Source organism: Platichthys flesus, chromosome 5 (genome assembly GCF_949316205.1).
Source record: "Platichthys flesus chromosome 5, fPlaFle2.1, whole genome shotgun sequence".
NCBI classification, from domain to species: Eukaryota; Metazoa; Chordata; class Actinopteri; order Pleuronectiformes; family Pleuronectidae; genus Platichthys; species Platichthys flesus.
In genome coordinates this window covers 16,586,395-16,600,456 of record NC_084949.1, presented here as the reverse complement: position 1 = coordinate 16,600,456, position 14,062 = coordinate 16,586,395, and the positions used below count along the sequence as shown (strand labels likewise).

The 14,062-nt window shown below is 38.9% G+C and overlaps 1 protein-coding gene across 1 annotated transcript; it reads right to left on the bottom strand.

Moving 5' to 3' along the window:
- Positions 1 to 240: 240 nt before the first annotated feature.
- LOC133953528 (asparagine synthetase [glutamine-hydrolyzing]-like) lies at positions 241 to 9,398 on the bottom strand. The gene is made up of 12 exons (XM_062387459.1): positions 9,249 to 9,398; positions 7,736 to 7,991; positions 6,647 to 6,884; positions 6,376 to 6,561; positions 6,185 to 6,286; positions 4,798 to 4,925; positions 4,579 to 4,705; positions 3,590 to 3,696; positions 3,325 to 3,425; positions 2,901 to 2,982; positions 2,613 to 2,768; positions 241 to 1,565 (listed from the first exon to the last, which is right to left on the bottom strand). The coding sequence occupies exons 2-12, from the start codon at positions 7,982 to 7,984 to the stop codon at positions 1,356 to 1,358; spliced, it is 1,686 nt and encodes a 561-aa protein (XP_062243443.1). The 5' UTR covers positions 7,985 to 7,991; positions 9,249 to 9,398; the 3' UTR covers positions 241 to 1,355.
- Positions 9,399 to 14,062: the final 4,664 nt, after the last annotated feature.

Here is a 14,062-nt window from a genome sequence, read left to right as displayed (position 1 = left end):
CACACACCAGCTGAAATGTAGAATCCTACCAAGAAGCAAGTGAGGTTTGAAAGAAAGCATTACCAATCTGTATTATATTCTGTAATTACCATCTGTAATATTGATTTAGAAAATGTACACAATAAAATTTCAAAATTTATGCATTTAAAAGACTACATTTCTGAACCTTAAACTGTTGTAAAAACACAGATTTCTGACAATGACTACCGGATTTAAGTAAAGAACTTCATTGACTACACATCCATTCCATCAGTTATTTTATTGTCAATTTTGCAGTCAAGGGGAAGCTTATGGGGAGAAATTGAATTACAGTGCTGCGCAAACAATTCAGGCATTTACTGTTGTGAAGTCAAGTTCAGCATTCCACATAAAGCCTCAGAATTGTCGTAAATTCACTTTCAAATTTAGGAAACCGTTATTTTATTTGTGACGATGCTAACCATCTAAAACCACCTACACCTTATTGGCCAAGTTTGTGTATAAAAGGCACTATTCCCAGACTTGTCAAATCTAGACTAGTTTATAACACAGAGGCTATTGATTCTTTAACACAGTTTGGGATTTGTGTAACATCAATCTGATTTGACTAAATGCAAAAGTACTTCACCACCTCAGACCAGATCCTGATCAAAATCATGAAGTTATTCCAAAAAAGGGAGAGATAAAGCCTGTCTGAGTCATCTTCTTTTAAGTCCCTTCTTAAAGCGTACTTCCACTAGAAACAATTCTGTTTTCTTTATCTAACTAGTATTTATTTTACTTTTTATATTATCATTCTGTTTTCTTGCTAAAAGTGAGTTTTCAAAAGTAATATATATATATATATATATATATGTATATATGACACTAGAGATGTTTTAGGTGACATCTACTGTGAACCATGAAATTGGCTTTCATTTTAATTTAACAGCTTAGTATTGTCTTGTCTCACTGCAACCCAAGGCTTATTTTTGTGCCATCTCCTTAGATCTTCTATCTTTCTTTTCGTACTTTAATAAATAGGGTTTTAACTTTAATGTACAGCAGTGCAATTGCTCAACAGGCCAATCTTTTTTTGAAAACAGAAATGCTTGTGAGCTAAATTTAAAAGAGCCTCTGCCAGGTTGAAGAAGATACAAATAAATTATATAAAAAAATGACAGGGTGCAGCTTAAGCACATATGATTTTCAAATGGCTACTAACCTATGACACATCCCAAACTAAATAAATGAGTGACAAAGATACAGCTGCATCTGGAAATGTGCAAAATTAGACCAAGTATAATTTTCTTCTAAGTTCAAATTAAACATGGAGAATATAAAGAAGTTCATCATTTAGCTGACAGAAGACTAAGGCACTGAACTATTTCCGTCCATCACTGGTCTTTATCTGGTTTGTAGATAGACAGGGTCCGGGCTGAGGGGTCAGTGGCATTGGTCCAGCGAGGCATCCAGTAATGGGAGAGCCACTCAGCCCGACCTGGATAGCACTTTTCAAACACCTGTCTGAAGTAGTAGGCCTCTTTGGTGCGTGGAGGCAAGTGAGGATACGTCTTGTGAGCCTTCTCCAGCTGATCGTCATTCACCTGAGAGAAGACCGATCAGATTAGACACCATCAGTAAAATAAAATGCCAGTCTATGAAGATTTGACAATTTCTGTCTCCTGATAAAAACCCTTTGATCATAAACAACAGCTACTACGGTACCATAACGATTCTAAACACCATTTTAAACTATTAATGTAGCAGCAACAATCTTATTTCTATTTAAACATAAAGTGGTGTTGGTCTCTTGAGCAGAGAATGAATTCACACTCCCTGCGTTTGAGTTGTTCAATTTAGTTTAGTTAGGATTAACTATAGGATGCTCACAAGCACACATAAGTACTCAGTCTGCACTTGCAGCACTCACTCTCACTGAGGTTAGACGGTGGATGGCTGAGACGGCGGCACCATTGACAGGTTTTTACGTTTTTTTTTTTAAGATATTTTGTTTTAAAAAGTGGATGGCATCCCCCTTCATCCCCCTACCAAGTGCCTGTTGCTAACAGGAAAAGCAGCAGCGACAATTCATTGCAAAAGTAGGAGGAATTTTCACTTTAAAATACCTAGGTAAAGTCTGTATACTTTATTCAGTTTGGGAATCCAGTTATTTCCCCTTTTAAACTTAATTAACAAATGTGAATTACTCAATAATTAACTTCATCTTTTCTTTTGTGACAATTCTGTTGTCATAATAATAATAATATATAATCATGTTTAGTATCCATATCAACCTTGATCTCTACCTTTTCTTTAGCATTTGCTTTGCAGTGCACAACCGCAGTTTCCTAAATAAAAGTGGATGTGGACATTGGAGGCAGCTGTTGTCTGCATGTGGTGCTATCAAAATTTAATTAGTCTCTACTCTTTAAAAATCCACAGCTGAACGTGATAAATGTACAATAAATACAAAGGTAATACATTTTTAACAGTAAACTACTTGTTATCATGGAGGCCATTCATATTTTTCCTACATACATAACTACTGATTTACACTTGAATATGTATTCTTATCTTGACATGAAAGGAATGAAATTAAACACCAGTATGAGCTGCTGTATCATCAATCTTGGTCCTACGTTAACACGTACCATGGATTCTAGGTGTTCCTGCAGGTAGGTGTACCAGGACTTCTTCATAGACGTCATACCATCACTGAAGGCTTCTTTACGCCTCCACAGGATCTCCTCAGGGATCAAGTTGAGACCTTTGAAGGAGTCCCTCAGAAGGTACTTTTCCACTCCATGCTGCTTACACAGGACAGACCACACAATTAGAACAAATAATTATTCATTTCAGTGCCTTATCTGGACGTCAGACATCTGCAGTGAAGAAAAAAGGGATTTGTCAGACAACATTTGCTGCAAAGATTCACTGACCCGAGGAGTCTTCAACTCGTCCGGCAGGGAGAGGAAGTACGATGTGAATCTGTGGTCCAGGAAGGGCACTCTGAGCTCCAGTCTTTGGGACAAAACACATTTACAAAGTCATTAACTCATTATATGATCGCTTTAAATAAAGAGATGGGCTGACTGCTGGGCACAAGGGTATTGGATATGTGCCCTACACCCATGGAGTTATTGGTCAAATTGGACTCCGTAGCCAGAGAAAAACATTTGAAATGTTGCCAAACCTTAATGAGAAAGAAAATGACTTAGTAACCCAAATGTGTCTGGTTGCTGGAATCACTATACAGGTAGGGAATTCCCTAATTGATTTCTCTCCCTTCAAAAGAGAAAACGTTTTCAAGCAGAGAATGAACAACGCTTGACTGTGTAATTTTTCCAAGTAGTGATTCTTTACCCATGTGCAGCAGTGGTGCGATCAGCACGGAGATTATCAAACAGGTAGAGTTCCTTCAACAGACGAACACTGTCCTCTGCTGCTACTTTGGGTGATGGAGCCTGGAGGTGGAGCATAGATCTGTCAGTAGTAGCATTTTATTAAAGTTTAAGATACTGCAACCCCTTCACCTTAATATAATGGAAAAGACCTGCTGGGGTCTCAGGATTAGAGCCAAATTACCCTTACAACAAAAAGTTTGACTGATTCAGTTACGACGACTTGCCTTGTGAAAGTAAATGTATCCCTGAGTCAGCTCATCAGAACCCTCTCCAGAGAAGATCACCACACTGTCTGTCTTCTGCTTGATGTGTTTTGAAATCAAGTACATCCCTGAAGTGGAACACACAGAAACAGAAATTTCATTAAATGAGACAGCACACTTGATAACATTATGGAAAGCTAGGTGATATGAGAAATTACCACATTATATTATACTGCATTACATTTCATATTGCAATCTGACACTGCTTTTGCATTTTACTTCACTTTTTATATATTTTATCTTTTATATATTTTTATTTAGATATGTTTAAGTCTAAATAAATGATACTTTGTATAAACATTAGAAAAAGTGAGTAAATATATATTGTTTCTTTTTATTGCTTTTCTTATGTGTGTTGAATTGATTGTGTTTTTATGTTTCTATGTTCATTGTATGCACCAATAACCAGAGCAAATTCCTTGTAGGTGTAAACATAATAGAAACTGAGCAGCCGAAATGTGAGGGACTACAGGAAGGGGGATTCAAGTACAGTATACTGCAAATTGGCAGTCATAATTGAACTACCAATGTGACATCCTAGTTAAATAAAGAAAGATATATCCCTCAATACTTATATTCAAGCTTTCAAATAAGATACATCACCATTTGTTATGCAAGTAAACCTAGGTTTATATCCTACATAAACACCCCATGTACAATGTTATATAACAGACCTGCATATTAAAATGTCATTAAAGTGTTCGGTTGTCTGTTAAATTTTATTCTAATTATATTTCTTTTATTCTTATTTTACCGAACTATTATATAAAAATCACAACTGCTGGACATAAAATACAGTGGTCTCCAAATTTCCATTGCCCAAAAAAAAAAAAAGCATCCTGTTAAATTTTATCATTTCAGTTGGCCGAATAGCAGTTTAGAAAGCCATTTACACTACATTACGTTTTTCTGTGTGATAAAAGCCATGTGATGTTTCATTTTCCACTAACCAACAGAGGCACGGATTGTAGTGATGTCATATGTCTCCAAGTGGTAGATCACTTCCTCGACTGCTTGGATGCCTTCTTCTGCAGTGAAGTTTACCTCATGGTGTTCACTGCCAATATGAGCGGCAACCTGATGAGCACAAAACACAATACGTTTTCCATTTTTTTTCTTTCCAAAAGAACCAACCACATACACTCCTTATCAGACTCTGTTCTATGAACCTTGCGAGCAGCTAAGACATCTGGGCTGTCCTCTGCGCCAATTGCAAAAGTCTGGACGGGATACTCCAGCTTCTCCTCTTTGGCCAGTTTCACTAGTGTAGCAGCGACTAAACTGGAGTCCAGACCACCTGAAGAATAGACATAAGGAGGATCATCGACAGAAACATCCATTCCCAAATGTTTACTCATTAACACTTTCCAAGAAATATCTTAATTCAGGTGATGTTAATAGCAATATGGAGGCATTTTCTTTTTTTGTGACGAGCACATTATTAGTGAATTTTTATGTTTAGGTGAACTATCCCTTTAATATTTCCAATTAAGCCCCAAGTTAGAGCTTTCCTTTCAGTTTCCACCTTAACTTCTTTGACAAGTTAAGTTCTTAATTTCCAAGAAAAAAAAGGTATGTACAATAAAATATCCTAACCTGAATTGATATTGAATCAAATGGGACAGCCATTCGAATGGAGACATTGTTAATTGGTGTCAGATTGATTTCGGAGCATTTGTAAAATAATGTGACACTGGGAAGCCAATTAGTATTATTATTAGTATTCTTCTTATTATTATTGCTTGTTTTTTGTACAAATATATTGTATTGTTTGCTGTAATGTTGTGTTAAACAGGTAGTTGTATTGTTGTACTAGATAAATAGCTAGCAAGCAGTAAAAGTACCTGGTTAGATAGTGCTTCACGTCATATGCAGTTAATTTACGTTTAATGTACTAGTATGTCAATTCTCAAACATTACCACTTTAAATACAAGTGCAAGTGCAACTATTCAAAATTATTTGTACAGGAGGAATAGGTCAACATGTTAATAGAGAAGTAAGCATATCAGAGGTGAGAGCAGAACTAAACTCCTCAATTCTGAGTTTGAACAATTTCACAAATGGGCATTCTTATATTTCATGATTGAACTATGTGAAGTCTACATTAAGCTGTGTTCTTATAGTCAAAGTTATCTCTCTAATTGAAATAACAACAATAATTATTATTACTTCTATATACAACATTATCACCCTAGGCAACTCCAGAAAAGGAAAGAGTACAGTCCCTCAGGATTTTGGTTACAAAACCCATGCGGTTCATTAAACTGAGGTCAACTATATCTAGCTGTACTCTGAGATGCCAGGGGTCAGCACATCCAGTCTCCCAATGCTCCTCCCCAAGGGTGGTGGATCCACTTGGTGGCCGACCCATGTTGTTTTTTGGACTTGGTTGGACCTGGCCATCCCGGTTTAGTTTGATTCACTTACTATATATGAGATTTACAGATGTTTTTTTAATGAGGGCTTATGTTAAATTATGAAATATTAATTTAATGGGACAACTAGCCACTAGAGCAGTTTCTGTACAGCTGTGGGATGGCAGAATTTTTTATTACCTGACAAAAGACAACCAATTCTCCTTTGGGCCATTAGACGTTTCTTAACAGCATTCTCAAACAGAGCTCTGATGTTGCTTTTCACTGTTTCCTCGTCAAAGCCTGTGGAGACATCCGTTTTAAAATAGGCTTAACAAAATGCTTCTCAAATGATTCAAATTAACAGTGGTTAAGAATGAACTATCACATACTTGTAGGTAGTCTCTCAAAGGTGTCATACTTGGCATGTGCTGGCTCCTGTGTGCAGCAGTGAAACTCTTCCATCTTAACAGATTGAACTTTGCCATTCTGCTTTAAATCAAAGATCTCAAAGTGCCCAGGAAGAAAAGGAACAATGTTGGCAGGGGTGTCCTTTGCATGGGTAAGGTCTGTAAGGCCTGTGATCAGAATAACAACAAGTTAAGCAGTGCTTTTTCACACAGTTTAAAAGACCCAAATTAAATGGGGGTAATAAATCACTACCTTTAGCCTCTGAGCAGACTGCAAGGAATCCATCATCTGTGAGGAGTTTGAACAAAGGACGCACACCATACGTATCCCGTCCCAAATAGACTTTCCTGTTGGCTGTGTCCAGCAGAATGAAAGCAAACACGCCATCCAGCAGAGAAGCCATCTTCTTGATGCCAAAGCGGTCATACAGGTGGAGCAAAACCTCACCGTCCATGTTAGTCTGATGATCAAACTCGAACTCCTTGCTCAGCTGAAAGAACATAGCACACAAGGGTTTAATTTTAGTTCCCGTTCTTAATGCAAACATTAATTTCTCTCTAACATAACCCTGGATAAGACAAAACCTAGACATGAGCACTGTCACTTCACATTCTCTAAAGATGTCAGTTGTAGCGCAAAAACTCAATTAATGATACAATGTGCCCCTTTAATTCAAAGAGCTATTCTCATAAAACACAAAATCATGCACACCGCTGTGTGATGTATATTTTCTATCTATATTTAACAGAGTAGTCTTTCATTTTAAGAAGATCATTTTTTCTTATCTGACAGGAGCATTGTATCGCTCTTTTTCACACTGAATAAATCATTTAAACATACAGTCTTTGTTGGAAAAAGCATGTGAACCGCTCCTCTAATGTTGTAAACAAAAGCAAGTGTCAAAATTCTTTATTTTAAATAAAAAATGAACAAGCCATTTAAAAAATGTTTAAATGACAATAACCAACTAAATACTTCCTGAACTCAAACTTTCATACCGGTCTGCCTGCATTTTGACTGGCTGCTTGCTTGAAACAAACAAGAACTGTCAGTAGGTTTTGATTGTTCTCAGAGATTTGCCTCAGGGTGCCACACCCACAGGGTTTCTCCTTTAAAACGTGAATTCATTTGTTTTACATTAAATGGGGGTTTACAACAACTGAGACTCTCTCTACACCATGGTCATAGGAATTTATTTTATTACAATGATTATTATTATAACTCTTTCAACAGTGTCACAGTATTAACATATCATTTGAGGATGTCCTTTTTTATCAATGGCAGAGTATCTGAAACATCCATCAAGTACTGTCTCTGAGGATGCAGCTTGGATATCCTTACCGTATGATGGTTGTAGATTTCTCCATTGTAGCAGAGCCACAAGAAAGGAAACTTCTTGACTCGTAGGGGTTGCATGCCATACAGCTGGTCCACAATGGCCAGCCGATGGAAACCAAAGCAGCAGTTGGTGAAGCCATTGACATTCTCAAAGCGGAAGGCATCAGGACCCCTGTGAGCAATCTTCATGGCACTGGTGCACTGAACTGCCAGGCACTCATCACTGCCAAACAAGGCCCAGATTCCACACATTTTGCAGCTGCAAAAAGAGAGACAGAGAGGTAGGTGCAGTGTTGATTCATACAAGGTTCATTGATACTTGATGATATATAATGATAACTCAGGCCCGGACCTAGAACTTTAGTTTGTCCCATTTCTAACTATCACATTTACTTCGCCGCCTCACTCAATTTTTCATATATTAATTGCTGGTTCTATTCTTAACTATTCTGTTTAAATGGATGGATTGATCAAACTCAGGTGCCTGGGGGGAACTAAGTTTTGTTTGTGTTGGGGCCATAGAGTCATTAGAGTGAAGTTATTGAATATTTTTGTAACATCTCTTTTCGGTGCTGCACTTTGTAGACAGTCCCTACACACTGTCTTCATAGAGACTATGTCCAGCTGGTGGGCTCAGATTGATAAAGAGGGGCATGTAGCCTGTTATCCACTTTAATACGATGGGAAAGAGACAACATTTTTCCATTTCCTATTTTCGATCTGAGCAAAAAAATCAAAACTACAAAAAAAAACAACAGTTATTCGTTTATTGGTATACGATTCAAAAATGAATAAGGAAATAACGACTTGCTTTTAATTTTCCGATTCTGGTTTTCTAATTGAATATGAAAATTAATTAAATCTCGGAGCTACAGTAAGCATTAATGTCAGATCCACTGAATATTTTAATTATTAAGCTTGAAACACTTGTTTTATGGGGAATGTAACCCTGACCCAATTAATCACATAAATTTGGGCATTCATTTCCAAGAAGTTAGTAAAGTTGTGCCAAGCCTCTCTGAGTGTGGGTTACATCCATGTAGCATCAGACACCCAGTGAGAGGCTCTTAATAACTGGGGATGCAAAATCCTACAAAGATAATCTGTATCAGGTTCTGTTTAATTTGATTTTGTGAATAATTTTTTCAGTAGGTAAATTAAGACGCCCCGCCCCCACCCAAACACACCTTTCTCTTGAATCGAGGGACAACTCAAGCCGGTGTCCATGTGGAAATTGCACGGATTAAAAGTCTGCTTCAATATGTTCAGAAACTTTAACAATGAACGACCTCTGATAGAAAAGATGTATCGCTGACCTCGGCCCAGTCCGCACTTATTAATTTATACCACCATGTTTGGGAGTGACGCTGCAGACATGTGGAGCTGATGAAACACCCGATCACGATTGCACTATAGCTGTGCTCCACTCGCGTGTACGATCTATCAATGGAGTCTGAAGGGGAAAACACAGCTTTTGAAGCGGGGGTTCTGCTTCAGGTCTCGCCGAGTCACTTACCTTGTTCTCGGGTTGTTCAGAGATAACCCGTGTTGTGCTGGAAGATGAGAACACTGATGTGACTGCTGTGTCCGCGGGAGTCAGAGCAGCCTACAGCCACGCACACCGAGACGGAAATGCCGGGAAAAGGACCACAGTAAGGGGCCGGGCAGTCAAATCGTGGCAGATAGAGGCCGTTCCGGTGACGACAGGAACTGCCACTGATTTTGCTGTTTGGGGGCAGCTGCCTGTTTGTGATTTGTTCAACGAGATATATGCTGGTTTATGAAAGGTAACTAAATTCCTCAAACATTTTGTTGAGATGAAAACCAATATATGCGAGTATTTAGTAATGAAAATATTTATTTGGGAATTAAGCCGTCTAAAATTGCAGAATAAAAACAGATGTGAAAGGATGAGACCATAACTGTAGGCAGCATCTCAACCACCCATGCCCGGAACAATAAGTAAATGGAATAGTACAGGAATAGTCCAAACCTCCCTGAATAAGTGACCGGTGGTTGCTCTCAGACAGTGTGGCAGCAGGGACAGACGCCTTCCGAACAGCGTTGCAACAGTGGCAGGTGCCTCCAGACAGACTAATAAAGTGACACCCACCCAGCGAGTCAAAATGCTCATGATAACGTTTCTTAGCGCAGCGGTTCCCCGGTCTTGTTTCCAAACTGCGTTGCTAACTCCACAGCTTGAAGCTACGCGGAGGCAGCAAGCTTCCCCCCCAGCTTCCACACACAGTCAGCAGGGACTCCATATAGGAACTACTACCAAGGGTTTGCTCTTAACCTGGCGCTGTTTGAGAAACAGTGTTATGACAGCCGTGGAATAAAAGTCGTGACAGCGGGTTTTTGCGCTGTTACCACCGCAGTAAGCATGGTGGCTAGCCCGCTAGCGCCGTTATGACAGCGCGTTATAACCGTATGTGACCGTACACACATGCTGTTAGTGCTCTAACCAGCCACCGTCAGCAGGACAACTCCGCTGGCTTAACACACTTGTCACATTAATCCTAGAGTCGTAGTTGTGTTTGGGTTTATTGGGCAATTGTCAGACGTGTTAGTTTATCCTAAATAAGAGATGAGCCGGACTGGTCCAATACAAGTAGTTATTGAGATTATTGAATTGGACCAGTCCGGCTCATCTCTTATTTAGGATAAACCAACACGCCTGACACCTGGCACGAGGAACTCACAACAATGAATTTCATTCATTTCCTTATCGGGGAGTGTAACAGTTACCCTGGCTCGGCCACAACAAGGGAAAGTGGAACAAATAAAGTGTTTGCAGCAGTGTGGTAGATTTAACAACCTAAAGTGATTAAAGAGGAGACAGACAAATGCAGAAAAATAATAATATTTGTAGCATGAGTAAGTAAGATGAGTTGTTGGAATGGTTGAAATCAGTTGATGTGCAGGAGTTGCTGGCGACCCAAAAATGTGAGTGTATAAATATAAATCTCAGTATGATTGCACCATTTGCCTTTGGGCCATTAACAGCAGGTATTTTATGAGGCCTGTTGTGCGTTTGCCAACACACTCAGAATCACCTGGGTGTTTTTTGGGCCATCATCCGACAAATATGTGTGCAGTGCTTTCTGTCTTGGTTCTCTTCCACGACTCATTGTCTCCGGCCTCCTCTCGGTGGTGGTCTCTTGAACGCTGAACGAAGTCAAGCCCGAGATGCCGGCTGACTGTCGAAACGAAGGCTTCTTGTTGAAGTTTTTCATGATTTTCATGCTTATACTTTCACGTGCTCAGTGAGGTTTTAGCAGGATGACCACTTCTGGGAATAGTCACCGCTGTCTCGCACAGTTTCTCCTCTCGTTCACAGTTGGCCGGGGTTCAGTGGCGCCCCCCACAGCTTTTGGAATGACCTCGGAAGCGTTTCCAGACGGATAGGTGTCAACGTGGGCCCTCTCGGTGATGGTGGGAGTGTGTTTGATTGCGATGTGAAATGATTCTGCAATCTGTGATGATTTAGCTTCTCTCGTGGACAAGGCCAAAGTTGGTCAGACGTCCAATCGGTTGAGTCTGGTCCAGATCAGTCAAGAGAGCCACCACTTTTGTGAGAAGAGTTGAGAAATAATACTTTGCTCAAACATATTGGCACCAAGTACAGGAATGTTCTCCCACTCCCACTCAACTGAACAGACTGAACATATAAGGGAAAATTAAGGGAAAGTTTGAACATAATTAAAAATACTGTTTTGTGAAATATGCTTTTTTATATTGGAGAGTTGGAGAAGATGTGTACCATTTTTAAATCTGTCCTTTTATCACCTTGCTCTAATAACAAGGTGAATAATAATAATAATGATAATGACAATAATAACAAGAGATCTCCAGAGTCCATCTGGTTTCAGTAAAAGGTCAAACTAAAGATTCAATGCAGAAGTACAAATAAATGTTATTTATGAGGCTTGATATGTTGATGCTATCTACAGTAAAAAAAGTCTGATTCAACCTCTGGACTAAATTCATGCTGACATTAATGTAGCTACTGATCCAACTCAATATTTTACCAGAGTCAGAAGATGACAACTGTGGTGAGCTAGACAACCATCTTAATGGGAGACACTTAATCATCCATCCACTAAACCCCTGATGCTTTGAAGGGGATGGAGTCTCTGGTTATTGTATAATAATCACCTGCGGGGAATTCCATTCTTCTAACCCTAACCCCTCATCAAATATGATACAAATATTAATGTGTCCTCATATACAACTTAAAGAAATGTATGTAAACTGATACTGCAAGGCAATAACTCAGGTTTTGTCATGTCTATGGAAATATTGGTACTGAAGATACTGTTGTGATGTAAAATTCAAGATCATCTATACTGTTCATAGGTTTCCTTCTATTATCCTCATAGCTGGATTAATGATGTGATCAAGCAGAGAAGGGATCAGGAATGTTAAACTTTTGTTTCCAGAATGTTTTTTACAAGATACTTGAATAAGCTGATCAACGGAGACGCCTCCTAAGGGAGAGGGCGGATCATCTAAGAGATGTACAGCCAGATGTTTGGCATCTCTTCATCAATGTCAGCAGCTGATCTATGACGTCTTCTGGCACCTGAACTACCTGATCTGCTGTTCAACATTTCACGCAGAAACAGAGCCATCGTCCTGCAGCTCCGTGTCAGGACCATCATTATATTAACAAAAACCTGGTGCACAGTCTGCCACAGTGCTCCTGGTGTCCTCCAAACGGCCATGGTTGAGAAAACTGTCAAACATATCTTTGAATTTTTCACATTATTTACTACTTGTTTGCATTTCACTGTGTGAATCAAAGATGAGAGATTTTAATGTGCTTTTTTTTTTAAATCAATTAACTGCACATGATGGCAGATGTCTTACGTAGCACGATGACAGCTGCGAATAAAAGAGTACATAAATACCTTCTGTTCATTTATTTTTTTCTTTTTCTGTTTGTCAGTTAGATAAATCAATGATGTGATGAGTCTGACTTTTGGCAACATGACAGCTTGGAGTATCAAACTGCCATCAAAAAAACATTTGGGCATTGGTGATAACTTTGGGGTCATCTATTAACATTGTTTACTTGGATTGAGGGGCCTTCAGACATTTGTCCCCAACAAGTTTGGATTATTAATTTTATGGAACACTTTTGGCAGAAGTCCTTTGGTTGGGGAATTAACTAGTACAGTAGCACCATTTTAACAGTGAAATGGACACTTGGTAAAGGTAATCTGTAAAAACGAGGTATAACCATATCAAAAATAGAAATAAACAAAATAATGACAGTTCAATTTTAGCTGACAATGTTGAACATGCCTTAAAAGTAGACCTTGTCCGAGGCTGTTGCACATTATATATGACTATTCCACGATATTTGAAAGTGCAGGAATGCCGAAACACAAACATTTTGTTTATTTAGTCCAAACATTTTATTAAATTAATTACCTCTAATCAAATTGGACACAATCAGTGATTGGTGTTTTGAGCCTATTTGTTTCACAGGTATGGAGCAAGAGCCAGAGGCCCTTAATCTCAATCTCAGAATCCTCAAGTTTTTAAAGGGCATTTTTATTCAACTTCAGATGGCTCATAATTACCTATGTTGTATAGAATAGTAATTTTTCATTCAAAGTTAATCAGTCTCTCCCTAGAATTCACAGCTCCATGTTACTGGCACAAAAGGCCTTGAATAGGAAACTTCCAGGTGCACCCAACAAGATGGACACTATCGCAGGATAGCAGCTTCAGAACTAGTCTCCGGATGTAGCAAGACGTTCTGTTTTCCCAGGGAGTGCGGTAACAAGTCTCTTTTTTACTAGAAGTCATTGTAATTCTGTACAGGCTTCAAGTTGCTGTGTTGGGTTGGAAGGTGAACTTTGTATTTGTGACTCTTGCGGATTAGGTCGTATGGGCCGCCGTTCCAAAATCTACATTCAAGTCTACACCTATGGTTCATAAAGGAGGAATCCTTCACGTTCAGGTCTGTGGTATTTAAAAGCTTCTTCTGGAAAAAGGTTTCCACTTTGAATTGTATTCAGTCAAACAGTTGTCCCTCTGAAGGCAGTTGTAATTTGGATAAGTGTAATTCCAGTGTTTGTCTTGTAGTGTTGTACTGCTTGTATTTGTGGAATGGTATTGTGGGGAGACGCTTTTTCCTTTGCATTTTTCAGTGTGCTGTGTCCTGTGCGCTTTCCAATACCCAAGATCACCAGGAACTCCTAACTCATTGTTTGAACAAGTTCCCTTGCGCATCAAGCATCACCTAAGGTCACTCAATTTCAATTTCTTAAAAGTAGAACTTATCCGCGGGTTATGCAAATTATATACTACTATTCC